The following is a 26,306-nucleotide window of genomic DNA, read 5'->3' as shown; positions in this document are numbered from 1 at the left end:
TCAGTAAAGGTTATAGTGACGTATAAGACTAACCCTGTGCTAATAGACCAGCAGTAAATATTCCCCTGATTACAAGTAGTAATGTTGTGCTATGTTGACGTGTGACATAGACATTCAGTGTTATTTATGGTTTGAATAAACAATGTAATACTGTAGGACACACCTGTCAGTCACATGTTCACACAAAACCAAAGGTGCCATCTTCTATGTTGTGAATCAGATCCAGATGTAAAGGCCTGGAAGTAAAAGCTGAAATGTTCTTTTTAAAGAAGATTGTTGGTGATTTATAGCCCTCCGGATTTACCAAATGATGCTGAAGTTTCAGAGGGTCGTGGATATAATATGAATATGTGCTGCCATTAACATTCGTGTACATCAAGTACAGTACAGCTGTACTGCTGCATGAATTATCATGAGTCACATCACAGATATTGATCATAGATGATGTCAGTTGAGTGTAGAGTTTGCAAATTAGCTTGTGTTCAATTATAATTTGTATTTTATTCAAAGTGAATAACTTACAGTGGTTAGAATCTGTGATTCGCAGGATTACTCTTCAGAGGCCGAGACAATGACCACAACCCTGAGCCTGGACTCAAGCAGAAGCAGAAGCGGCGGCAGCAGCACTGACATCATCATATTTGCAATGTAAACAATTACCTCGCCTAGGTGTTTAGTTAAAAATAAAAAGGTTTACTCTGCAGTGTAAAATCTCCTACAGGTTGGATGTGGATCTGTGTTCAGTCACATGACCAATCACACAAGAGAAAACTGTAACACATGAGTTTTTCTACTGCGACTGTAAGAGAACGTGATTATTTGTGAAAGGACTGATTAATATTCTTATAGTGACATTCGTGTTATAGCAGCATAGGCCAGTAGGAGGTGCTATAGAGTGTTCTGCATACAGTTACTGAAGCAGGCTTCACCAACCTTTTTGAGACCGAGAGTTACCAGAAGGTTAGAGAATAACATGGAGGGCGACCATATCAACATTTTATGCAATTTACCAGTTACATGAAGAATATTATGCATTAAACTGCATGCACATTCATTCCAGTGCTCACTCCTAACGAGACGTTACCTGCATTAAAAGCAGCTGAATGAAAGACAACGTACATGTATTGATGTGCAGTGTCGTGCGAGGGGAGACATTTGTTACACTGAAGTCTTCAGTCAAAGTAGTGACACTACTCCAAAATAACAATCAATGAATGAAAGTCAATGTTATTGGTAATCCTCCTCATGTGGTACAGTGTTTTTATTGCTCCGTGGAGGTGAAGTAACAAATGAAGGTGCTGAATGTAAAGACGGAGCAGAAATGAAGGCAAAATGACCTTTAAACCTTGATTTTAGCTGAATCTTGTTTATTTTTGTTGGATTTTTTTTATGGTGCACAGCTGTGAGTCTGTGTCTCCTCCTACGAATCATCTCCGTCACCATCACAGAGCAGGAACTCACTGATATCCTCTCTCATCTGGGACCTGCAAAGACAACTGCGCTTTAAACACAACATTACTGTGAGAGATCTCTCTCTCTCTCTCTCTCTCTCGGTTTGTTCTATCTGATTGATTTCTATAATTAAAGATCCCGTAAAACATTCAGCATTTCTTGTCTTCACACATTGTACAGATGTTAGAAAATATCATCATTTGCTCATCTTTAGGAAAAATAAAGTGTCAGAGCTTCTCACATTTGCAGGACAAAGACAAAAGCAGTCGTGTTGGAGCAGGTGCAGTCATGAGATCCTTAGGGAGCTCCCCAAGTAAACAGTCAAAGTTGTGTCTCGCTAAAATATGGCGACTTATGTCCAGCGCTCAGAAGAATGTGGCACATCCTGTTGTATGCTTCAGTTAGAGTACAGGTGCACCCCTGAATATAAGACCAATGTTCTCCTCACCTCCTCTGCCTCCTCTTAGCCTCTGACAGGATGTACTGAGGGAGACACTCCACTGATGACTGCGAAAGGAAACAGTGACAATGAGCTTTATGCAAGACTCAAGATAACTGTCCAGTCATTTTTCATGTATACAACAAAACGCAGGGCATGGAGCAGCGTATACACACGGTTAAATGTGATCACAGGTAACAGAAGACATAACAATAGCATGTAGCACAGATAATATCTTTCTAACTTTAACATAACTCAAACATCTTTAATGTAATGTAAGGTAATGTAATGTAAGGTTTCCAAATCCAAAGTGTTTTTACTCACCATATCTTTGATGGTCAGCTGACAGCTGTAACAGAGGAGACTCTTCAGATCAATCGCCTCTGGTTTCCTGTAACAAAAAAACAAAAAAGCCAGTGATGGAGATGATGTTACAGATGACAGCATTAAGTTTTCAAAGACGAGTCCACACAAGAGCGCAACTTCACGTGTGGCGAACGCTGCGCACAGAGGGGGAGGAGTCAGTGTGAGTCCCTGATTACCACAGGTGTCAGTCTGAGAACAGCACTTACTCTGTGGAAGAACAGCAGCTTCCACCACGCTCTGCTCTCCCACAATCCTCTCCTCCTCCTCCTCCTCCTGAGGAGCAACACTGTCCAGAGGCTGCAGTTGACTGAAGCTCCACTGGAGCTTTAAGAAAAACACAGGAAACAGATCATCAGATAAATGCTCTGTATTTAAAACAGAAGATGAAGACAAAGACTGTGTTGCTGCTGTGGTGAATACATGTGCATCTCTGAGTGCAGCTGAGAGCATGTTCAGGGTGAGTGAAGGAGCGTGTGGAACGTGGTGAACGCTGGTGCCGCCGTTACCTCTGGTGACCTTTTCTCAGCAATGAAGTACACGTGTGTTTTTTATATATAAAAAGAACTGAGCTCTGTCTGCTAACTCTGTGTGTGGAACTGGATGATGACGTGTGACACTGACACATTTAAAGATTGATTTACAGACGATCTGTAAGTTCAGCTCACATGGATAAGTCATGTCTAAAAACATACATGTTACACCAGACAGGAGCGACTATCAATGCACAGCCACTTTCTTTAAGCATCAGTATTAATATGAGAGCAGTCGCTGTGACCCTGACATTTAGTTCATTCACGTTCATATCACTAATTCAAAAAAAACAACACATTTTCTTCAGGTTTCTACATCACAGATAAACGGATGTTTTTTTACCTACTGTTGCTGACTATTGTTCTCTGTTTAAGTAATATCACTTGATCAAGCCTATTCTAATATAATGTAATATAATGATCAAGCCTATTCTAACATTGCACACTACAAAATAAGTCATTAAAGTATGTATGATTCGTGCTGATATCGTATCGGATCGATAACGGTATCGGTATCGGCAATATCAGTATCGTATTGGAAGTGAAAAAGTCGTATCGTATCCCTAATGTGGACTGATATTCCATATGTAAACAAAGCATAAGTCAATGTTAAAGATGAGATGTACATGGCACCTTGGTTTAGTCCCGGGACCTTCGTACTGCAGGACCCAGGAACCTTAACCTGGGAGAGCTGCACTGAGGTTAGTGTGGCTTGAAAGGCTGAAGCTTCCTCTGAAAGACAGGATTAAAGCAAAGAAAAGAAGGTTAGAAAGATTCTTCATGTAGATTAAAGCCAACCACGTCGACACTACACCTTCTCCCTCGCTCTTTTCCAAATCAAGACATTTCACAAACAGGCATGAGACGTTTTGTGAGATGAATATTCCTGCGAGGTTAACATTTCTGAGGTGAACAAAACAAATCCATTGTTTTCAGTGATGGATAAAAACCATCAAGGATGTGAAAGTTATTCACATTACATGAAAGGCGGGGCGAGCTCCACTTTGCCCCCGTGTAATTCAAACCATGCGTCCAATGTTGAATTTAAATAAACGTATTCTGCCGGTGGAGTGTCTGATCCTGCATACACATACACGCGTTCTGTTCAAATCCTCTGTGCAATACGAGTTTTAAATGGACAGACAGAGGTAGATTTTCTTTTTTACAGTTTTGCCCGTTACAAGAGAAAGAGAAATTCCAAAAGAGCACTCACCAACAGCAGTGTCCATGGCACACACACAGAGCAGGCAGCGGTCAGAGGGCTCAGCTGTGGAGGAGCTCCTACACGACGTCTGCAGCTTCTCGCTGGTCCTACACAACACACAGCTCAACTGTCACGACTAACCATTATTTTCATAATCCATTCATCTGCTGATTATTTTCACAATGAATCCAGTATTTGTTTGGTCCATAAAATCAGTGGTTCCCAAACCTCGAAATGATGATGTTCTTAATGTGAGTTTTAATTATCTCTGAACCAGAAAATATTCACATTTAAGAAGCTGAAAAATCCGAAAGCTTGTTTTACTGATGAAAAAGCCTCTCATTTAGTAATCGATTAACGGAATTATCCTTGCAGCGCGAGTCATGACCATGTACATGTACACCGTCAATGCTGGATGAACCTTCACAAAAATATGTGGCATATACAGTAGAATTCATGTCACACAGTTACACACGTTTATTCATTAGGATTCCCATTAGCTACTGTCCTAAAGCATGACTACATACATTTCATAGACTTCAATAGAAACCGTCTTTGTATTTAAACCAAACAAAGAAACCCTACATAATAATAAATATTATGATGACAAGGGAAACAAATAGATAAAACAAAAGAACTAGTAATGGAGTTAAATCAAAAAAACAATAACAACGTTGTATAAAGTAGTTTTTGTCCAGGAGTGATTCCATCAAACTAGCAACATCTCACAACTAAGCCTGAAGTCAGTGCACTAACACAGCTCAGCTTTATCTCGTCAAGGCTGATTGAATTCAGACCCGGGATATTTAACAAGCCCAAATGAATGGATGGACGAAAAATCGATGAAATGAGAAACACAAGATTTGCTCTTTTTTTTTTCATTAGCAGAGCAAACGCTTTTACAGGAGCTGTATGAAGAATGTATTATACACATATGATCATGAGAAAGGCAACACAACAGCCATGAACTGTTTTCAGTGACCACGTTACATTCTATTATATATATTATATTATATAAATGACTGAAGCCTTTTGGTTACAGAATATACATGTCTGTCGGTTTTGATTGAAGTAAATGACAATGACTTTACATGGACTGATTCACTTATTTACAAGAACAACAAACAGGGGGCATTCAAATATTAGGGTTTTACAAAATAAAAGGCAAAGCAACGTCATTATTAATAAAAACAGCTTAGTGTGTGTGTGTCAATAAAGTCGTGGACGTCTGTTTCCACCTTTCAGACATTGTTTGAGAGAAAGGTAAACAAAAGGTGGACAGTTTGCCGGTACAGAGCGGACGTGCGGATGACATAACGGAATTTGATCTCTGTGGATGGAAATGTTTTTAATAAAGCCGTAGAATAGCCTCCCTAACAAAATGAGTCACGACAGAAGACCGACATTTCCTTGAAAAACCATCGTCCTTTCCCATCTTACAGGTGATGAAATTGTGGTCAGACCAATCCAAAGACAAGTTAGGAGCAGCAGCACTAGCTACAACATTCCTGTTATCAAATACAATGCACGTAGATTCCCACTCACCTGTAGATGGTGCTGACAGTAGAAGGAAATTCTGTCTGCAGTTTAGTAACAAAGCTCTCCGTCAGACGCTGGATACTGGCTTTTTCTGTGCTCTAAAGGGACAGAAGAGACACATGTGACGCAACACTCTTCATCTGTCACTTTTATACGAGTGTCCACTGAAGACACTTTTATTGTATTTCGTTTCCTACCATTTCCACAGATTCATTGTTGCAGCCCTAAAAGATTTTCACTTTCACAGAAAGTGAGTGGGAGAGTCCTCAACCAGACTCCGCCCCTCATCTGAATGCTCCAGACTCTCTCCAGAACTGATGATGGGGTCTATGGGTATCCACTGTTCACTGACATTACAGCTCACACAGCAGTTAAACGTGGCTCACGGTGGATGTGTCACATGTGCATTTCGTCTGTGTTGTGTCTCTGGTGCATTTCTTCTGCCCACAATATCAATACTTTAATGGCTGTGTGTGTGTGTGTGTGTGTGTGTGTGTGTGACTGAGACTGCCTGTTAAAATATCAGTTGTTTATTTTCTTAAATTCTCCTTGTGTTTAGTGATTGTGATTGTGCTGAATTATAGAGAGTGAGAATCTGCTCTTCACCTGTTTTAATTACAACCTACACAGGGTTCTCCTGAAGCTGTAGCCTCCACATATAGCTACTAAAAGGTGTTGATGTATTCAGATTCAGCCTAGACACTAAAACTACTGTCAGAAGTGTCAATGTCATGTCTGATCGCGAACTTTGTCAATATTACCACCAGCAGATCTTCTCTGGGAACCAGGGGAATCTCGAGCATGCAATGTAAACACTCATTTATTAACATGAGCCTTAAAGCCACATGTTAATCTTACCTTAGTGTCCAGGCCTGGTACGAAGACAGAAGCCACGCTGAACATGTGATTGTAGAAAGCTATTTCTTTGGCTGAGTATTCCCTCATTGGTTTCACTAATATGATGTCACCATACCTGGTGTCTGAGAAACCCTATTGAACACACACACACACACACACACAGACATTGTTATCTATGATGTGATCACCTGTAAAGAAATGACAGTAAATACAATGTTGTACTTCTCTAGCAGTCTATACAGACACCCGCACATACACACCGTGTCCTGAGCCAGCTGTGCTCCTCTGCCCACTGATATGCTAGTGAGCAGTTTCACTGCCAGTCTGGTGCAGTTGTCTCCCAGCATGACTTTACTGTAGCCCTCAGTGCGAGCTGTGTGCACCAGCAGATGCTGCCTGTGAAGAGAGCACACACTTTAAGTGTGTGTGTGTGTGTGTGTGTGTGTGTGCGTATGTGTGTATGTGTGTCTCCTTCAGCCTGTTTTTATGAGCATTTTTGATTTGGTCATAAAGAAATACCTGAACACAAACACAGAAAAGAGGATTCTGTGATATGTGGCTATTTAAATGGAATGTGATTAAAAAATGTGAATTGTAACACAACACTGACAACATCTCTCCTATGTGTCAGAGGAACAAACACAGCGACACATGGTTTAACCGGCCATAGCCACTGTACTTTATCAATGCTCTCACACCGAGCAGAATCCAAGAGACGCACACCAGCCATCATTACACAGATTAGATCAACAGATTAACAAGCTTGTGTCTTGCATGCCTGCTCAGGGGTTGTATATACACTAGGGATGCACTGAAATGAAAATTGTTGGCCAAAACCGAAAATCGGGAAACAATTGGCCGAAAACCCTGGAAGAAATGATTATGTCAAATCTGTACCATTGTTTTTTTTAATCTAATTTTGTTGTTATGTCTGGGACTTACAGTACCTCACTAAAGTCAAGGCATTGCAATTGTATAGAAACATTTTCATGCTTCAAAGAATAAATCAATTAATAATCTATGAAAATATTTAGGAGAATCTCATCAAACATATCAGACGACTAGGGTGCATGCTCCTCGTCTGGTGCAGACAGACGAGCGCTCGGTGCTGTGCGCTTCTCCGTATCCAACACAGCATGGATCATTTCTCTACACGCAGATTTATCCCCACATTGAAATAATAATCTTTATGACGAGGATCAGGTACAGTCAAGGTGAAGTGCAGATCCGAGTAGATCTTAATAAAACGTGTGGACAGACTCTTAAGAGCGCACTTTTCATTGTTTTCACTCTGTGGTCTGTCTCAGCCTTTGTGTAGAAGACACTTAAGTGAGGCAATTAAGGGAATGATGTCTCTTTAGTTCACTGCTCAAAGAGAGAGAATGTTCTCTGGTGTGAAGTGAATGTCACGGGGAGTTCATAATCTGTGCTGTATGCAGCCAAGTTTCACTTTTGCACAAAGAGACTTTCCAGCATTTAATAGTTGCTGTTCCACCGTGTACTCACATCTGATTGGAACCGTTTTATTGGACAGACTCTAAGCAGGAATAGACAGGTGCGTGCTAGCCGCAGTTGCATGCATCCGAAAATGCCTTTTTTGCCCAACATTTTTCAGTGGCTGAATTTCAGTGCATCTCTAGTCCAATCTTCCTGAAAGCATGGCATGAGGCATGAAAAGAATTGGGTGAGTGTGGGTCTTACTTTAATGTGTTGAGGAGGTCTTGTTTGGCTGTCAGCGTCTTAACCGAGCCAACCAGCTGCTGCAGGAGCCGCGTATGGGCCTCCTGCACCACCGGCAGTGAACTCTCCTTCTGCTCCTGTGATGTCGGACAGCTGCTGTCACGCTGAATGAAGTGATCCACAGCTGCTTTGTAGGCACTGGCTGGTTGGTCAGAGGGTGAAGGAGCTGTCACCACTACTGAACTGGGAACTTCCAAAACCTGAGAAAAAAAAAAACAGAGGTTCATGACTCAGCTAAAATGCTATTGCTGATTTTTGTTTACATTTGAACGATCCACAGTGAAACATGCGATATATAGGATTTTTGGATTGTATCGTTGCAGTGTTTTTGACCAGTATCGGACCGATACCCATGTTACTGATGTGTTACAGGTCAGACAGCATCAAATTGTCCCTGTGACTCTAAGGTTACAATAGGCAGGATTTGTTAACAGTGTTTCAGCATAAGGTTAATGAGAGGGAGGTAAAAGCCTCTACAGCCAATCACTGGACAGTTGAGAGAGTGTCAATCACAGGGCAGTGCACTCAAACTACTCAGCATACAGGACCTGACAGTGGACAGAGTGCCAATCTCAGCTGATCACAGTCCAAAAACATGCAATATGGGGATTAGGTAAACTGGTCACTCTAAACTGACCGTAGGTGTGACTGTTTGTCTATGTCAGGGTGTGACGCCGCCCATCGCCTTATGTCAGCTGAGACTGGCACAGCTCTCCCCACGACCCTCACATAGAGGATAAAGCGGTAGAAGATGGATGGATGGATGGATGTGGTGTGACTGTACCTGTTCCAGAGGCACCATGTGAAAGGGGAAACCAGTAGCTCTGAACACGGCCTGCAGCTCCGACACAGTCTTTTGTCTCTCCTCCAAAGACTGACCCAAAACACCGCTCTCTGTAACCAACCACACACTGGATATGAAACGTTTGGCGGACTCATGTGAATGATCACAGTTTGCTACAGAGTGAGCTCTCCATTTTATTTACCGTCAATGAAGACAATGCCAGGTAGGAACCTCAACTTCTTGTGAGCATTCTGACTCAAACCCTGTGAAGAAGAAACATGTTTTCACTTCATCATGAAGAGACTTTAAGACTTTATACTTTAAACAGTATCCACAGTTTCAGCTGCCACCATACAAACCATTGCACTTCTGTCATATTAGCCCCACAGTAAATACTGAGGTATATACAATGAATGCAGTCGTCTTATAAAACCGTTTTGTAAATACAGCATTTCGTGTTTTTTTTCTCTGTATACATTCAAAGTTATCTATGTCAATCATTAGACTAGGACTACAGTGCTCATTTGCTGACAGTAGTTAAGGGGATGGTGTAATTCTTGTGAAGTGTGGTTGTATGAGGTGCTGACAAGCAGTAAGCACTGAGTGTGCGCCCCCTTCATCTCAAACCTCCATGAAGAGGGAGGTGTGCCCTCAGTGAAATAATGACTGCCAGCTCACCGAATAAAATCTATACACCAGTGTGCATATGTTCTCCACTATGTCGCCATTAAGGCCTTTGCACATCCACGGTGATGCAAATAAATAAACTTGAAGGTGACTTTTGACAGACTCTCTCTATACACATCACACACAATTAAGCAGATTAATTACACGGACCAGCCTTTAAACAGTGCTTTCTACAAGGAAACTGCACACTCCCCATGGTACAAAGAAAGTGAACTGATACGACTTCATACCACAGGCAAAACAGAGAGAGTGGTATTCTATATACAGCACATACATAAAAGCTGATTTACATTTACTGGCAACTTCATTCAGTATGCAGCACCTACATCCACAAACATGGAGTTATTGTGGTTTCTATGGTCACCAAAATCTACCTCAATACTATGGAGTCCAATATAAGCTTTCACTACACACACAAACAATGAGACAAACAGGTAAACCTCTTGGACTTGACTCAGCATTGAACAGGACGAAGGACCTCCAGACACAGCCAATAGCACCTACAAGCAGAAAACACACTTTTCATTTATGAGAATGTGTGTGTGACATATTTAGAGAAGTGAGTGAACTTCACAGTGAGTGAGTCAAAGAATAAAGAAAACAAACATGGATCAGCTAAAACAGCTCCTGCTCTTGCAAGGTCTGATCTGACACAGAGTTAAAGCTGTGTGAGGTGCTCAGTAAGACATTCCTGTTGAAGGTGGGGCAACAGATTTTTCCCCAATTTTTCACAGATTATGTATTGATAGCTGAGGAGCTTTTGGTTGCAAATGTCTTCTTCACTCTGTGATTTCATATTTTTTTCCTTTCTTTTTATCCCCAAAACAAATCTCCAGGGACCAAATGCAGGCTCTTAGAATGAATGTATTTCAGTACTGTACAGTACACTGGTGTTTTCTTGTTCACTTAACTTTATTTATTTATTGAGGACTATTTAACCTAATAAAATAAAAAGGATATCAGAAACTCATTAGACCCTCAAGACAACTTCAAATGCAACTCACTTGTAAACTTGACATACCAAAAAGAACCCTCATGCCTACTGTGTCAAACGATATCTTAGATCAGGGGTGTCAAACTCATTTTTGTTCAGGGGCCACATACAGAACAATTTGATCTTAAGTGGGCCGGACCAGTAAAAATAGTAAAATAATAGCATAATAACCTATGACAAACAAGAACTCCTTTGTTTTACATTTAATGAGGGATATTTTTACAAAACATGAAATTTCTTGAGAAATATAAGTGCAATTTCAACAATATCATGCCTAAATTTACTATTTACACATCATTTATAAAGGCATAAACATTTAGTCACAGGTATCTGGAAGTGAAAAATATTGCATTTGACATTACGTTTAGATTGTAATCATAGTGTGAAATTTTGACAAATTCATCCTGTGGGCCGGATTGGACCCTCTGGTGGGCCGGTTCTGGCCTCCGGGCCGTATGTTTGACACCCCTGTCTTAGATTGTTGTGTAGAGAGAGTTTAGAGGAGTCTTTTCACGGTTTACCTTCTCTCCAGGGAAAATGATCCTGTTTTTGCCCAGCATGGCTCTGAACTTGTGAATGAAATATTCTTTGAAACAGCCCCTAACAAAGAAATTACCAAAAAAAATAAGAAAAAAGTATTACACATAGAACTTCACACTCTTTTGGCTACTTTTAGTCACTTTCCTCACAGCCTCCAAAACTGGTTGTGCGTAACTATGACATGGTGGAAGTTGTTGAGTAGATAGAAGAGGAACAGTGTGAGTGCTGGATGCTTTACCTGCAGAATGCATCTCCTGCTCTGATGACCACAGCTGCACTTGCCTCTTTGCATTTGACACATTTCTTAGAAACACTGACAAATGGAGAAAGAAGAGACATTCATTTGTAAATATTCTCAAGTTCAATGTTCATTATTTTATTATTTGTATATTATATATTTATATATTATTTAATATTGATTTTAACCTTGACTGCCAATGCTGCTATTATAGGTTATACAGTGGCTACACAAAAGCAGTAACAATGAAGGTTTTAAATAATGTTACGTTAAATCCCAGTCTTTTCAGTGTTGGGTCTGTTGTAATTTTTCATGACTTGAGCACTACACTTGATTAATTTTTGTTTTCATTTTGGATTGACTTTCAAAGGAAGTCCATTTGTCTACAGCTAACTACCAAAGACTTTTATTAATAAATCATAAAATATTGATTAGTTTCACTGTTTTAACCTTTTAAATTCTTAATCAGTTTGTACATATTCGAGATGGGCATTGCAAGTAAAATTGCAGATAATCGGTCACCACTAATAATCCGATGCATTGCTTCATTCTGTGTCTAGTGTAACATTACCATACACAGGAATGTCCTTCATGAAATGAAAATGTTGGCCCACTTCACCACCACATTAAGTGGTAATGTTTAAAGCTGCAACATTTAACGACCAATATTGTGCCGATAATATCGTGAATCTCCGTAATTAAAATAAACTAAATGATGATCATCATTATTTTGAGACACTTTTCAGAATAAACTACTAATTAATGAATCAAAAAATGACTGATTACAGATCAATTGATTAAGAAAATAATGGTTGGTTGTAGCTCTACTTTTGTTTTTTTTGCAGTGGACTAAAAATACTACACTGTACAGGTTCATTTCATTACAGCTGATTACGTCATCAACGTCCGCCGTCGCATAAAGACAACTACTTGTTTGCACTGAATGTACTCGAGTTTTCTTTTAACATCACGTTTGTCTTTTCATAAATACTTATGAATTCACTCTCTTATTCTCATATAACTGCTTATATGTTGAACTAATCGGCTTCACTCTGAGACTGAGTTAGACTCGCACACTGAAATCAGACCGGATCTCGTTCGTCACCTACCCGGGAACCTGCGCCTGCTCCAGCCCGTCATGGTATTCTTCATTAACCTGGCACATGGTGAGCTGAGACACTCACTTTCTTATATTTCTTATATTCACCACACAATAGACAATTATAAAGCTGTTTGCTACACCTCTTACTGTTAGCGGCACCCCAAACAATCACGTCACGTGCCTCGGACACGGCTCTTCTTGATGACGTAAAGGAACTTCCTCCTTTCCTCCTTTTTTTTTCTTTCTAAATGTAATAAAATAAAGTTTACATTCTATAAGCCAAAAGCAGACTTCAAAACCAAAACAATACACAAACGAAACAAAGATTAAATAAACAACGAATAAAAATAAAAACTTTAAAAATGTTTTATTTAAATTCAGTTTACATTTATATTACTTGTGTCTCTTATAAACTCTATTTTAAGATATTTATATTTATTTATTATATTTATTTGCTGAAAACACTTTCATCTCCACCAACATATTACGCCAAAGAAGCCTCCAGTATTATAATAACAATTAAATAAATATCATATATTAATAACAACCACAAAAGGACAGTTTGCTTATATCATGTAAATCACTTTATTATGAAAAGTCATAACACATTGTAATTTTAAATATATCATGTTAATTCATATAAAACGTTGTTTGTATTTGTCACTTGAGTTTTGTGCTGTGTGCAGAGGTGTTTCAAGAGACTTTATGGGCCTCAAACACTCTGGACCAGGGAACCTGATATCAAAGCAGAGTGACTGAACGCAAGCTATTTGTATAAAAGGCTCAGCCCTAAGAAAAGCGTAGTATTGAGCCTGTGCCAGTACATACATGTGTCTGTTAAATTTAGCCTTTTGTTAAGAATGGCAAAAAATACTCATGCAGATAGAAAAAAAAACAGTTAATGGAAACATTTTCCACAATGTACACACTATGTATTTTTCGTAGGTTTTTGCATAGTTTACAGCTACTTTGATTATTATCATATGTATATATTCTTGAAATGAAGAGCTGAGGTGGATGAACATTTTTGAAGACATTACAAATATACTAAATACTAAATATAACATTGTCAAAACACCATGAATCAAAACATTGTATGTTAAATGCTGTAATATCACAGTAAACACTGACAGCAGCTGTGACTGTGTTACTCCATCATGCCTTTGGCAGGTCATGGACGACCAAGCAAGTAGACAACACGGACAGCTCGTTCACAGAGCCGCATGCTCTATGAGCTGCACAACAAGTTCAAAAGACACTGTTACAGACTATTGCTTAATTATTTTCCCTTTAAATTAGTTATAAAAACATTGATAACCCCAGGTTTTGTTTTGTTTTTTTAATAACATTTTTATTATAATAACAAAAGTGAGGTTTACAATACAGAAGTCACCTACAAAAAACATATATGAACTAGTAAAAAAAAATACAAACAAAGAGAAATAAAGATTACATGGGGAAGCTTATATGTTATTAAAAGGAGAAAGAAAAAGAGGACCATATGTTGACAGATTTACCTACCTTTATGTTGTTGTAGCCAGAAATCAAAGTAGCTAATATAATGTACAACTTTATGGAGAAAAGGTACACATTAGTTTTTTTACCGTTGAACTTACATTTATGAATGTGGAATTTTGCCAACAAAACTAATACATTTATATATTCTCTTTACTTTGACTTAAAGCAAAATACCACATTCTCCCACAATAAAACTATTAATCTTTATAAATATGATCAATGATGAATCTGCTGAAGTTTTGCCAGAATGTTCTTGTGTGTAAGTGATACCAAAAGAGGTGCAAAACAGTTTCTGGATGGTCTTCACAGAAAGAACAGTTTGTATTGATGTCTCTGTAATGATTAGCAGGGTAATATCTGTGAATTATTCTTTCACCTTGTTTACTATCAGGTATCTGTGAGGAATCATCCAAACTTTGTTCCAGTCAATGTTGTTTACAAATCGGTTCCAATAAAGTAAAACATTTGGAATAGAACCAATTTCTTCCTGAAACAAGGCACGAACACACAACACGAAAAACAGATTTTTCCAACCGGTGAATCAGCCACAGCTGATATAGCATATATATATATATGCATATATCTATATATATGTTTATGTGTATATGCGATATATATATATATATATATATATATATATATATATTTTTTTTTTAATATGTATTATTTTTCTTTATATGTATATTTATATACTATTTCTTTGTTTACTTTCTGCTGTTATTTTTTGAGTGGACAGCAAAGTAAGAATTTCATTGTACAGGGTAACGTGTTTCTTTACTGTGCATATGACAATAAACACCCTTGGAATCTTTGAATCTTTAAATACACCCCCGGTACTACATTTCCCATGATGCACTGCGCACGTCGTAGCCTGCCGTGCTGTTCGTGGACGTTCACTGGCGTCTGTGTTCGAGCGCTAATTTGACAACAAGGTGGATGCAGCTTCCAGTGTTGTGATGAGCTGTAGAGATTGACGCTGTTGTATGTAGGTCAACGAAGCCTGCTGCCAATGTTTACTTGTCCAGCATGTCTGCTCCAGCCTGATCTTGCAGACACAGACGCTTTGTTGTTGTCAACATCATTTCACGGTGCGTAGGTCGGAAAACCACGATGTTGGTACGGCAACTGTTCAAGCAGCTGTGCGTGTGAGGCAGCAGCTGGCAGCAGGTTCAAGAGAATCATCCTCTCCTCTCCTTTCTCCGCCACCATCATGGCGATGTTTCGGAGTTTTGTCTCTGCGAGCACACAGTTCCGTCAGCAGCAGCAGCAGCAGACCTGCAGCGGCTCCTGCTCACCGCCTGCCCCCGCAGAGGGCATCGAGAGCCAGTTTTCATGTCCCATCTGCCTGGAGGTTTACCACAAACCCGTCAGCATCGCCAGCTGTGCTCACACGTAAGCTTGTTGCTGTGTGTGTGTGTGTGTGTGGACCCATCTCGATATCAAATTGTGTGTCCAATGCCGATATCACTCACTATATCAGCAATACCAATATCAGTTACCAGATACCAATAGAATCCATGTTTTCATTTGTTTTCTGTAAACATGGCATCGTTTCCTCATCCACACAAAACACCCAAAACTAAAACTTCATGTGGACAGCCCGTGGCCAAGTGGAAAGGGAACTTGACTCGGAGGGTCGCCGGTTCAAATCCCCACCCGGCCAAAAAGGGCTGGGGTACCCCTGAGCAAGGTACCCAACCCCCAATGCTCCCCGGGCGCTACTCAGTGTGGCAGCCCACTGCTCCTAATTCTAGGATGGGTCAAATGCAGAGGAATACTTTCCCTAAGGGGATTAATAAAAATAAAATTCAAAAAATTCAAAAAAAATTCTGAAGCTTAATAAAGCTTTATTCAAATAAGTAAACATTACAATCTATACAATCACTGGAACAGAGATGGAATGAACCAAGACAGGGTGACTAAGGAAATAAGATAAAAGTTGTTGTGAATAGATCAGATATGATAAACTCCAAACTTAATTTAGTGTCAAATTAACCTCTGCAAGTTTTGCAGCCCATGGCCAAGTGGAAAGGGAACTTGGCTTGTAACTGGAGGGTTGCCGGTTCAAGTCCCCACCAGGTCAAAAGGGCTGGGGTACCCATGAGCAAGGTACCCAACCCCCATTGCTCCCCAGGCGCTGCTCAGTGTGGCTGACCTCTGCTCCTAATTCTAGGACGGGTTAAATGCAGAGAATAATTTCCCTAAGGGGATTAATAAAATAAAACTTGTTTTGTGTTCCCGTGTTGTTCCACTGTTTGGTCCATGTAATGTCAGGAAATGTTTATCAGTATTTCCCAAAACTTTAAATTATGATCTGCTCAAATGTCTTGTTTTTCCCAGAATGATTCAGTTTGAATGATTTCTATGTAATATTCATATTTAAGAAGCTGTAAAATCAGAGAACTTGTTTTATTAAAAAACAACACTGAAAATAGTTGATTGATTCATTTAGTAATAGGGTAATAATTACAGAGGGACATTTGGCAATTGGAAAATGTGAGTGAACTGTGTTCACGCTGTGTCTGGTTCTCAGTCATCGCTGACCAGATGTGGTCATGCGGCTCACTGTGAGGAGAACTCAAGAGATAAGGACCTAACACCCTGTAGCCTCGGGAAAATCTGTGTCAGTGAGAATCATCAGGAAAGGCCTTCATATTTGCTGGAGAGCAGAAACAGTGGATTCTGGAGCATTGGAAAAAGGAAATGTGGTCGGATGAGTCCAAATTGACTCTGTCCTAAAAAAGTGATGGGAGCTTCAGAATAAGAAGGGGTGTGGATGAATGAATGCACCCATGGGTCGTACAAACCTGTTGTGATCTGGGGTTGCATGAGTTGGTCAGGTCTAAGTTCTAAAGGAGGTCAGCTGACGACCTAACTATAATGAATGGCCGCGTTTTTCTGCCAGATGAACTTGGCTTAAAACCGGATGGTTGCCGGTTCAAATCCTGACAGGCCAAGGGCTGGGGTACCTTTTGAGGAAGGTATCGATCGGCGTTGCTTTCCATTGATTGTGTTAATTGGACTCTCTGAATTTACCCAGCCACATCCAATGCACTCCTAGTGCCGGTCCTAAGGCCCGGACAAATGGGAAGGTTGTGTCGGGAATGGCGTGCAGATGTGTGGATGTGTGGATGTGTGGATCACTGGAAAAGCAGGTTATCTGCTGTGACGCCCCCTAGAGAGGGAGAAGCTGAAAAACAACAACATGAGGCTCAAATAATAAAAGGATGTTCAGGGGGGTCCACCACAGGGTCCAGACCTTAACACTATTGACAATATTTGGGGTGTGCTGGAAATGACATTAGGCAGAGGTCCATCACCATCAATACAAGAACCATTAATGCATGATGCTTTCAGTTGTCCACTTTTTACAGTGCACTGTTTGATACAACTACAATTAAGTTAATAAGGTTAACATTCAGACACTGCAAACACTCATTGACCCACTGGTGGAGTGGGACATCACCTTACATTTTCTGCTCTTCCAGGTTCTGTGGGGAGTGTCTGCAGCCATGTCTTCAGGTGACCTCACCCCTCTGCCCACTCTGTCGTGTGCCATTTGACCCCAAAAAAGTGGAGCGCTCCTGCAGTGTGGAGAAGCAGCTGGCCTCATACAAAGCTCCCTGCAGGGGCTGTAGCAAAAAGGTAGTCAACATTCATCACACAACAAAATCCGTCCCGCTCGCTACGCTAGTCACGGTTCAGGACATGTGCGCAACGTTCGGTTTATGACGCGCAACGTAGCGTGAGCCTTGCACAAGTAATCCAGTGAAGCAAAAAATCTCAGGAGCATTTCAGATTTACTGTAACTGCATGTAAACACTGCACAACACGCGTTACTTGTGCTTCAAATATACTAGAGCATGTGCGGAGACATCACCCCAGTGTGACGCTTGACAGCACACGGGTAAGAAAGAGCAGCTCCTGCTCCCCGCAGCATTTAAACAGTACAGCAGTGCAGGTGTTTATAGCCAAAGATATTCAGCCTTATGCCGCGGTGGAGGATGCAGGATTTCAGCATATGATTAAAGTACTTGAGCCGCTGTACTGAAAGGTTTCTAACTGTGACTGCTCGTTACATTCATTCATTCATTCATTCATTCAGAGTGGGAGATGAAAAGCTCCGTTTTGCAGACCCGCCCACTTTATGAAAGCCACACAAGTGAGCGTCTTTGTGAAGCACTGACACAAGCAGTGACACAATGGAAAGTAGAATAAATATAGAAATGTCTCTCCTCTTACTATTTCTAAATCTCTGGATTGTTACAATGATGTTCTTAATCCCTAATCAAGCTGCCTCATTATTTCACTTTTTGTAAGATTGCATGATATGTCCTTAAGAATAGCTGATAAAAAAAAATCGAATTATTATTAGGCTTTAGATCTGATACATGGTATTTTTAGAGTGTAAAAAAAACAGTAAAAAAAACAACCAAACCAAAAACCATGATATGAACCGAACCATGGATTTTGTGAACCGTTCCACTCCCATTACACCTGCATGCAAATCATGAGATTCTTTTCATTTTCTGGTTCATAAACATGATTCTGTGACTTGGTGTCTTTTCACCATAGCATACACTATATATACAGTGCATGGACAGCAAAGCCTGCTTTCCACCAAGTTCTGTTCAGTTCAGTTCAGTTCAGTTCAGTTCAGTTCAGTTCAGTTCTGTTCTGTTCTGTTCTGTTCTGTTCTGTTCAGTTCAGCTCTGTTCTGTTCTGTTCTGTTCTGTTCTGTTCTGTTCTGTTCTGTTCAGTTCAGCTCTGTTCTGTTCTGTTCTGTTCTGTTCAGTACTGTTCAGATCAGTTCTGTTCTGTTCTGTTCTGTTCTGTTCTGTTCTGTTCAGCTCTGTTCTGTTCTGTTCTGTTCTGTTCTGTTCTGTTCAGCTCTGTTCTGTTCTGTTCTGTTCTGTTCTGTTCTGTTCTGTTCTGTTCAGTTCTGTTCAGTTCAGCTCTGTTCTGTTCTGTTCTGTTCTGTTCTGTTCAGTACTGTTCAGATCAGTTCTGTTCTGTTCTGTTCTGTTCTGTTCTGTTCTGTTCTGTTCTGTTCTGTTCAGTTCTGTTCAGTTCATTTCTGTTCATTTCTGTTCTGTTCTGTTCTGTTCTGTTCAGTACTGTTCAGATCAGTTCAGTTCAGTTCAGTTCAGATCAGATCAGATCAGTTCTGTTCTGTTCTGTTCTGTTCTGTTCTGTTCTGTTCTGTTCTGTTCTGTTCAGTTCAGTTCAGCTCAGCTCTGTTCTGTTCTGTTCTGTTCTGTTCAGTTCAGCTCTGTTCTGTTCTGTTCTGTTCAGTACTGTTCAGATCAGTTCTGTTCTGTTCTGTTCTGTTCTCATTGTAAGATATTTGAATGCAGAAATGTCTCATTATATCTTTATATGGTGACAAATCCTTGGTAGACTGTCTCAATCTGTTTTCTAATCTTTGTGATACATTTGTTCTGACCATATTACTATAAAGATGTAACTTGTTATGTTATTTTAACCTATAGGATGCAGAGAGACCTGCAATATAATTTCAATACTTTACACTAAACTATGAAGATTTGCACGTGGATCAAGAAATAACACAAGATACCCATATACACTGGTTTATTTGGTTTATGTTATAAAAAAATGCACTTCAGGGGATTAGTTGCACTTTAAGTCTACGATATCTTACGAAAGCTTCTGACATCGCAGCACACAAGATATATCTCGATCCTCCTGAGTGCTGTGTTGGTTTAGTGTGGTATGTTGAACCAAAGCCAGAGAAGACATTAATCCATTCCAGACCAGTTTCAACTTTAAATCATCAATTATGAATCCGTCTACTGCCGTGTGTTTGTGTTCTCAGGTGGCTCTGGTGAAGATGAGGTCCCACGTCGCATCCTGTTCTAAAGTACAGGAGCAGCTAGCCAACTGTCCCAAGTTTGTCCCTGTGGTGCCCACCTCTCAACCTATACCAAGGTATGAGCCCTGCTCACACACAACAGCATTTGTTCAGCTCTTATGAGTCCACTCCTTTCATCTCCATGGGCAGTTAGGGTAATTACTGCCCTCATGGATGTAGTGAATGAAGTGTGTCCACCTACACTACAAGTACACTACAAAAACACCTCTTTGACCTTTTCTGGTTGACGATTACATCACAGAGCAAAAGGAGCAACTTGGGGGTTAAGTTTCTTGGCCAAGGCATGTAGACTAGTGGAGCGTGGGATTGAACCCCAACCTTCCAGCTGGAAGTCGACCCGTTCTCACACTGTGGAGCATGTGCAAAGACCCTAGGTCAGTTTGGGTCAGTTTGGGTCAGTTTGGACCCAGGTGAAGTAATTTGACTCCCAGCTGCATTATCTGGGAATGTTGATTTGATTGATTGGATTTAATTGAATTTAAATTCATTATTTCAATTCAATTCAATTCAATTTTATTTGTATAGCGCCAAATCATAACATACATTATCTCAAAGCACTGGCATGTCTATGTGTCTCTTATAATTCTTTTTTTTTCTCAGGTGATGTTAACGTACTTACTGCCTGCGTGAAACATGCATCTCATGTGCATCTAAACTGAGTTCACAGCAAAATAGATGGTAAAAATGATCTATGCTGACTATAGTTTCAATATATCACTATCAAGTCTGCAGTATATGCACGTGTCACAAACACAAAACGTCCTATACTTGAATTCAATGGCGTTTCTTTTGGTGAATGATTTGCAGGAGTGACAATTGAACAGCTCCAGAATCTACCATTTAAATGGAGTAAATATTTTATTTAAAATTATACAATTCATGGCAATTTCCAAAGGCAAACCCTATGTAAAATATAACATAATAAGGAACTATGCCGTAGACTAAATCAAGTCCTCTCTTCTGTGTGTGTGTGTGTTTGTGTGTGTGTGTGTGTGTAGCAATATTCCAAACCGGTCCACATTTGTGTGTCCATTCTGTGGAGCCAGAAACTTGGACCAGCAGGAACTGGTGAAGCACTGTATGGACAACCACCGTAATGACCCTAATAAAGTGGTAAGAAACCACTCCCCAATAGATTGTGTATTGTCACTGCACACCAATCAGCCACAACATTGTAAGTCCCATAATTCAAGTGTTTGAAGACAAATAAATCTCAACTGAGCAGCTTGAGTTGAGTTGCTGCAGTAACTTGACATAAACTAAGCTGTGTGTTGGTTTATCCAGGTGTGTCCAGTGTGTTCAGCCATGCCGTGGGGAGACCCCAGCTACAAGAGCTCCAACTTTCTCCAGCATCTCCTCCACAGACACAAGTTCTCTTATGACACCTTTGTCGTAAGTCCTCAACACGTTGGATGTCCTTACATATAGTCATTTTATGAAGACAGTTCAGTTTTGTTAAATCTGAAATCTAAAAAAAATCTACTAACCTGTTTGAGCACAAAGGAATGCTGTCAGGCGTGCATGAGTTTAAAGTCCTTTACTTCTGTGAAACACAGAAACACAAGCACATCAGCACGACCACGTCGCCACCTGCAGGCTGGCTGGGGGGTCCACGGATTCATTAGCACTATCTTAACCGACTGCAAATATTAGCTGGCCACATGCACACATGTCAGATAACAAATTAATAAAAATAATGAGAATACACGTAATACAACTAAGAATTATAGGAATTAAACAGCCGTCTTAACCACTAGATGCCTATAGGTGAGTTTGTGGAAGTTTGCAGTGACCACCAGCTTTTGTTTCTGTGTGTTTTCTCAGGACTACAGCATTGATGAAGAGGCAGCACTGCAGGCAGCTCTTACACTGTCACTGGCTGAGAACTGACTGCTCTCACCACCACCATCATTCTGTCACTGTATAAACCTGGCTGGTGCTGCACAGCAGGCACACACACACACACCTGAGCCAGTGTTTGGTGGGATCCACCGAACACAGGAGTCCAGCCAGCCGTGGTTCCTAACACACAAACAAGGATTTTGCTCTTTGTGTGTCAGCACGTCCACTTCCTGTAATATAAAGAAACAAAGGCAGTTTGGCTACAGCTCTGCTGCATCATGGAGAAAACCTGAATCCAGCTGCTCCATGGAGAGATGCTGCGTTAACTCGTCACCCACAACCTTCATGTGGATTTCTACAGCATGATGAAGCCTGCTGACTCTTAACTCACTGAATCACGGCTTCTTCTCACTGGTTGAGGCTGCACTTTCTTCCACAAAATTCAAGTTAGAACTGTAACATTTACATTTTTACCAGCATTTTCAGCCACAATTTTAAGTCAGTATGAAACCTATGCACCAATCAAATCAAATGAAATTCACTCATTCACCCAAATGGAGTCTAAATCAGTAGTACTGTAATGATCTCCTTGTTGTTCAAGTGAAATAGTGACACACAATATTATTGCATGATATTGATAGGGATGCACCGATCCGACTTTTCCAGTCCCGATACTGACACCATCGATGAATGAATGAATGAACTGTTCATGTTACCATGTGGAAGAGACTGAAGGCAACAGGCTCCACTTAAACATTAACATTCCTAACTTTATAAAACAAAATGTAACAAATGAACACTTACATATAAATGAACAGAATTGTTATTTGTTAAATAAATAAATAAATGTTAAACATACGAAGGAGTATTAGGGCAGCCAAAAAAAAAAAAATCCGGCACAAGAAAGAAAAAAATAAGTCAGGCTAAAAAAACAAAAACTGCAGAGGCTTGACCACGTACCACAACAAAGCGACAAGCGACTGAAAAGAGAGAGAATTTCCTTGTTATTATAGCCGATTCTGAAGTACCGCTTAATCAACGCGTCTGTAGTTCTAAATTAATTTATTTTTATGCCTGACTTTCCCCTTGTGCCAGATTTTTTTTAGTTTTTTGGCTGGCCCTAATACTCCTTCGTATAAACAGCATTCAAAAATGAACAGAAATTAAACTTATTTGGAAACATGTGCAAACAGGAAATATAATGTGACATTTAGCAGCTGAAGCTGATAATTATTAAGTAGGAAATCAACGAGTAGCTTAACTAAGTCAAACGCACAATGAACAGAAATCAAAGTTCGACGTTAACCTGCTGTTACTCAGAGTGTTCAGTGAAGCATCAATGGCAGGTTCTCTTCTCATCCATGATGTTGGACACTGTGCTAAACAGTCTCTCACTTCACATACACACGTGTTGCTTTCACACTTTTTCCCCCTTTTCTTTCAGTGCATCGACCAAAGTCAGCTGCTTGGTCACTTTGTTTGGTCCTCTGTAGCATGAAGCTGTTGGAGGTGCTTGATGAAGTCAGTAGTGTTGTATTCTGCAGTGTTATCACCACTTCTTGTAACATTTACATTCCGAGTATTGTGAGTAGCCTTCAAACTTGTGTTGTTGTGTTTCTCTGTGTGGACCGGTGTGCTGCGCGTCATGCTCATGCTCACGCATGACGCACTATGACATAATCACATGCGTGGCACTTGCAAACATAGAACTGAAGTGAATAGATCCAGCTGTTTAGTCGACATCAGGGCTGAGCAGCAGAGCGGTGCATCTCTAATACCTGTATTGGTGGATAAGTGGCTATAAAATACACAATTGTACAATATGACCAATGACCAAAGCAGCAGGCTGAATAAGCTGCTACCTCCTTAACTTCATCTTTTATTATTTTTATTTTTATTTATTATTTGTGCAATGGAAAAAAATTATATACTGTATGTATATATGTATATATATATACGTATATATACATACATATATACTGTAACTAAACACACTTCAACATGACGATTGCTTCCTTAGTAACATGAATAATTTGTTGGATTTTCGTGGGCAGCATGTGACATTTTATGTATCGTCCAGTAATGTTTGTGTTTTTAAAATGACTGGGAGTGACTGGAAATGCTCCTTATGCAACATTAACACCTTATATTCCCAGATTTATGAGATGTGTGCTGTGGTGTTAGCAAATCATTCAAGGTGCACAGACTTTGTAGTGTGACATATTTCTGTTTGTATGATTTGAGTTTAATGACCTTGAATAATGGACTTTGTCTGCCCGCCACATTCTTCCTGCTTGGTTTACTATTTTATTATTGTCATACTTTTTTCAGATACACATCAAAACCTTCTTAAAATGATGAGTTTCCCTCTTTGTAATGACAGCGTCAGTGTTGTTACAGTAACACCAACATGAACGCAGCATTAGCCCAAACAAATAACTCAAGTTCTTCTATGACTGTTTGTTACAAGGTTTCCTCCCAGATAACATGTAGCACTTAACTGGACACTCTGAATCACCTGTAGGTTTGAGTGTTGAGTGAGTGAGTGAGTGAGTGAGTGAATGCTTGTTCAGATGAACCCTCCTTTCAACGTACGACTGCCGCGACCCTCGTGTGGAGGATCAGACGGATGGATGGATGGATGGATGGATGATGGATGGATGGAGTACGTGTTCGTGTTGACTGCACATTTCAATGTTGACAATGAGACAAAATAGTTTTTTAACGACTGAAGCGAGAGTTCTATTCATGTCCTAATATCAGCCTGCTGAATGTGTGTTGTTTGTTCACGTCATACTGACTTCTTAGGTGTTGTTTAGTTGATATACTCCATATTTGGCAACATCTGTTTCAATTATCCAGTTGAAGACATTTCCCCCAACACATGTAATAACTTGTTTTTGTGAAGTTACATTTAAGATCTTGTGAAAAAGTTGGTGTTTTCAGGGATAATTCAGGGTTTTCGGCTCAGTGTTGTTGTATGAAAAACTGACGCACTAGAAACCCACAAGATAGACAAGGATGTGCTCAGTGGGGACACCAGGAAAAGCAAGAAGATTTCAGCCACTTAACAAAAGGCATAACATCTGAAAATGGAATCATTTATTTTGGCCCTGGAAGGATGTAGTGAAATTATAATCACCTTTAAAATAAAGCTTCCACACCCTGAAAGGAGATTTGGAATCAGTCAGAGAATATTACCCACACAGTGCATGAAGTTAAGAAGTTGTGATTGTTAACCAGACAGGAAGAGTTCAAGGATGACAAATGGTTGCAGTGTTTTTCAACCTTAAAGTCAGTTAATCAACATCTGTTCACAGCTGTTCATGTCCTAACATTCAACTGTCGAGCATCACTGACCGACTAGAGTTACAGATGAGTACATGGAATCTCTTCAGTTTGATTTATTATGCATTTTTATTAAATAGTAATAATTCTTGTAGGAAGTGCTACAGAGACGCTGCCGCTGGAGATGATGATGATGATGATGATGATGATGATGATGTCTTGGTTTTCCAGTTGTTGCGTGACTTGGAGTTTTATCACAACACTATTACTGTTTTTTTTCCCTGTAGCTTTTTCTCTTTTCACTTCAATAAAATTGAAAAGACTGAATACTTAGTAGTTTTTATTCATTATGTGCACTTGTAAACTGGTAGTAATGTGCTTATATTTAAAACAACATTGTTGACCAAAGTGCTGTACAGTTATAGAGACAATATTTATATACATATCAATATATCAATGTGCTTTTTATACATAGGACCAGCAGTGATCTGTTAACCACAACTGAATACTATCAAATCTTTAACTAGTTTAACAATTAACCCTCTTTGTAGATAGTTTGCTAATGTGGAAGAATATTACAATTAAACCTAATAAACCAGGTATATTAGCGTGAACAACCAGGAGAATAACGTCCATGAAGAGAGACCCATTACCCAACACTCAGTCCAGATACTCAGTCCTGCACCAGTATTATAGAAAAATAAAAAACTATTATGCACTTCAACATGTTCATTGAATTATGTCAAACCATCTGTGCAACACAGATAGTAATATGTATCGCAAGGCTTCTTTTTGATTGATTTTTTAAAATGATTTTTTTGCTGAACTTAAATCTGTTATACTTCCTTATCTTTTGACGCCATCAAATGACTGACAGCCCCAACCCCTGATTATATACAGTATGTTCTGTCAGAGACACTGATGACATCTCTCCACTGATGCCTTGTGTTTGCTCATTGTGTGAATTGTTGGGTTTCTCTGCTCTTGAGATATTGTATGTTGTGATTCTGATGATCAAAATAAAATTTAATTGAATTGCTGCATATTGTGACAGTCAGATAAACGCCTCACTCACATCACGCTGGATGCAGCGTCGCAGATTTATTGACAAAAGGTAAAAATAATGTAAATGAAGTATGTACTACTAGAGTATAAACATAATATAAATAAACTTAAATTACACGTATAGCACATATAAAATCTGCACTGCATTTACTTGGCAATAAAGAGCATCAAATGTAACAGAAGTACTGACGAGGCATAAGATGTGTGCAGGGATCTCTGATTATTCA

At 39.7% G+C, this 26,306-nt stretch overlaps 2 protein-coding genes across 2 annotated transcripts; one reads left to right on the top strand and one right to left on the bottom strand.

Annotated features, from left to right (window-relative positions):
• Positions 1–1,346: 1,346 nt before the first annotated feature.
• ctu2 (cytosolic thiouridylase subunit 2 homolog (S. pombe)) lies at positions 1,347–12,660 on the bottom strand. The gene is made up of 16 exons (XM_058650748.1): positions 12,481–12,660; positions 11,372–11,446; positions 11,115–11,193; positions 10,040–10,099; positions 9,115–9,175; positions 8,913–9,022; positions 8,090–8,328; positions 6,649–6,784; positions 6,389–6,520; positions 5,537–5,628; positions 4,001–4,098; positions 3,421–3,519; positions 2,464–2,581; positions 2,216–2,282; positions 1,901–1,959; positions 1,347–1,484 (listed from the first exon to the last, which is right to left on the bottom strand). The coding sequence occupies exons 1-16, from the start codon at positions 12,534–12,536 to the stop codon at positions 1,421–1,423; spliced, it is 1,545 nt and encodes a 514-aa protein (XP_058506731.1). The 5' UTR covers positions 12,537–12,660; the 3' UTR covers positions 1,347–1,420.
• A 2,219-nt stretch (positions 12,661–14,879) lies between these two features.
• Positions 14,880–25,341, top strand: LOC131474499 (E3 ubiquitin-protein ligase RNF166). Its single transcript, XM_058652396.1, has 6 exons — positions 14,880–15,383; positions 17,480–17,636; positions 19,828–19,940; positions 20,883–20,997; positions 21,169–21,276; positions 21,709–25,341. The coding sequence occupies exons 1-6, from the start codon at positions 15,202–15,204 to the stop codon at positions 21,772–21,774; spliced, it is 741 nt and encodes a 246-aa protein (XP_058508379.1). The 5' UTR covers positions 14,880–15,201; the 3' UTR covers positions 21,775–25,341.
• Positions 25,342–26,306: the final 965 nt, after the last annotated feature.

This window comes from Solea solea, chromosome 15, assembly GCF_958295425.1.
Source record: "Solea solea chromosome 15, fSolSol10.1, whole genome shotgun sequence".
Lineage (NCBI taxonomy): Eukaryota > Metazoa > Chordata > Actinopteri > Pleuronectiformes > Soleidae > Solea > Solea solea.
Note: the sequence above shows the minus strand (reverse complement) of the source record. Positions and strands in the feature narration are given on the sequence as shown.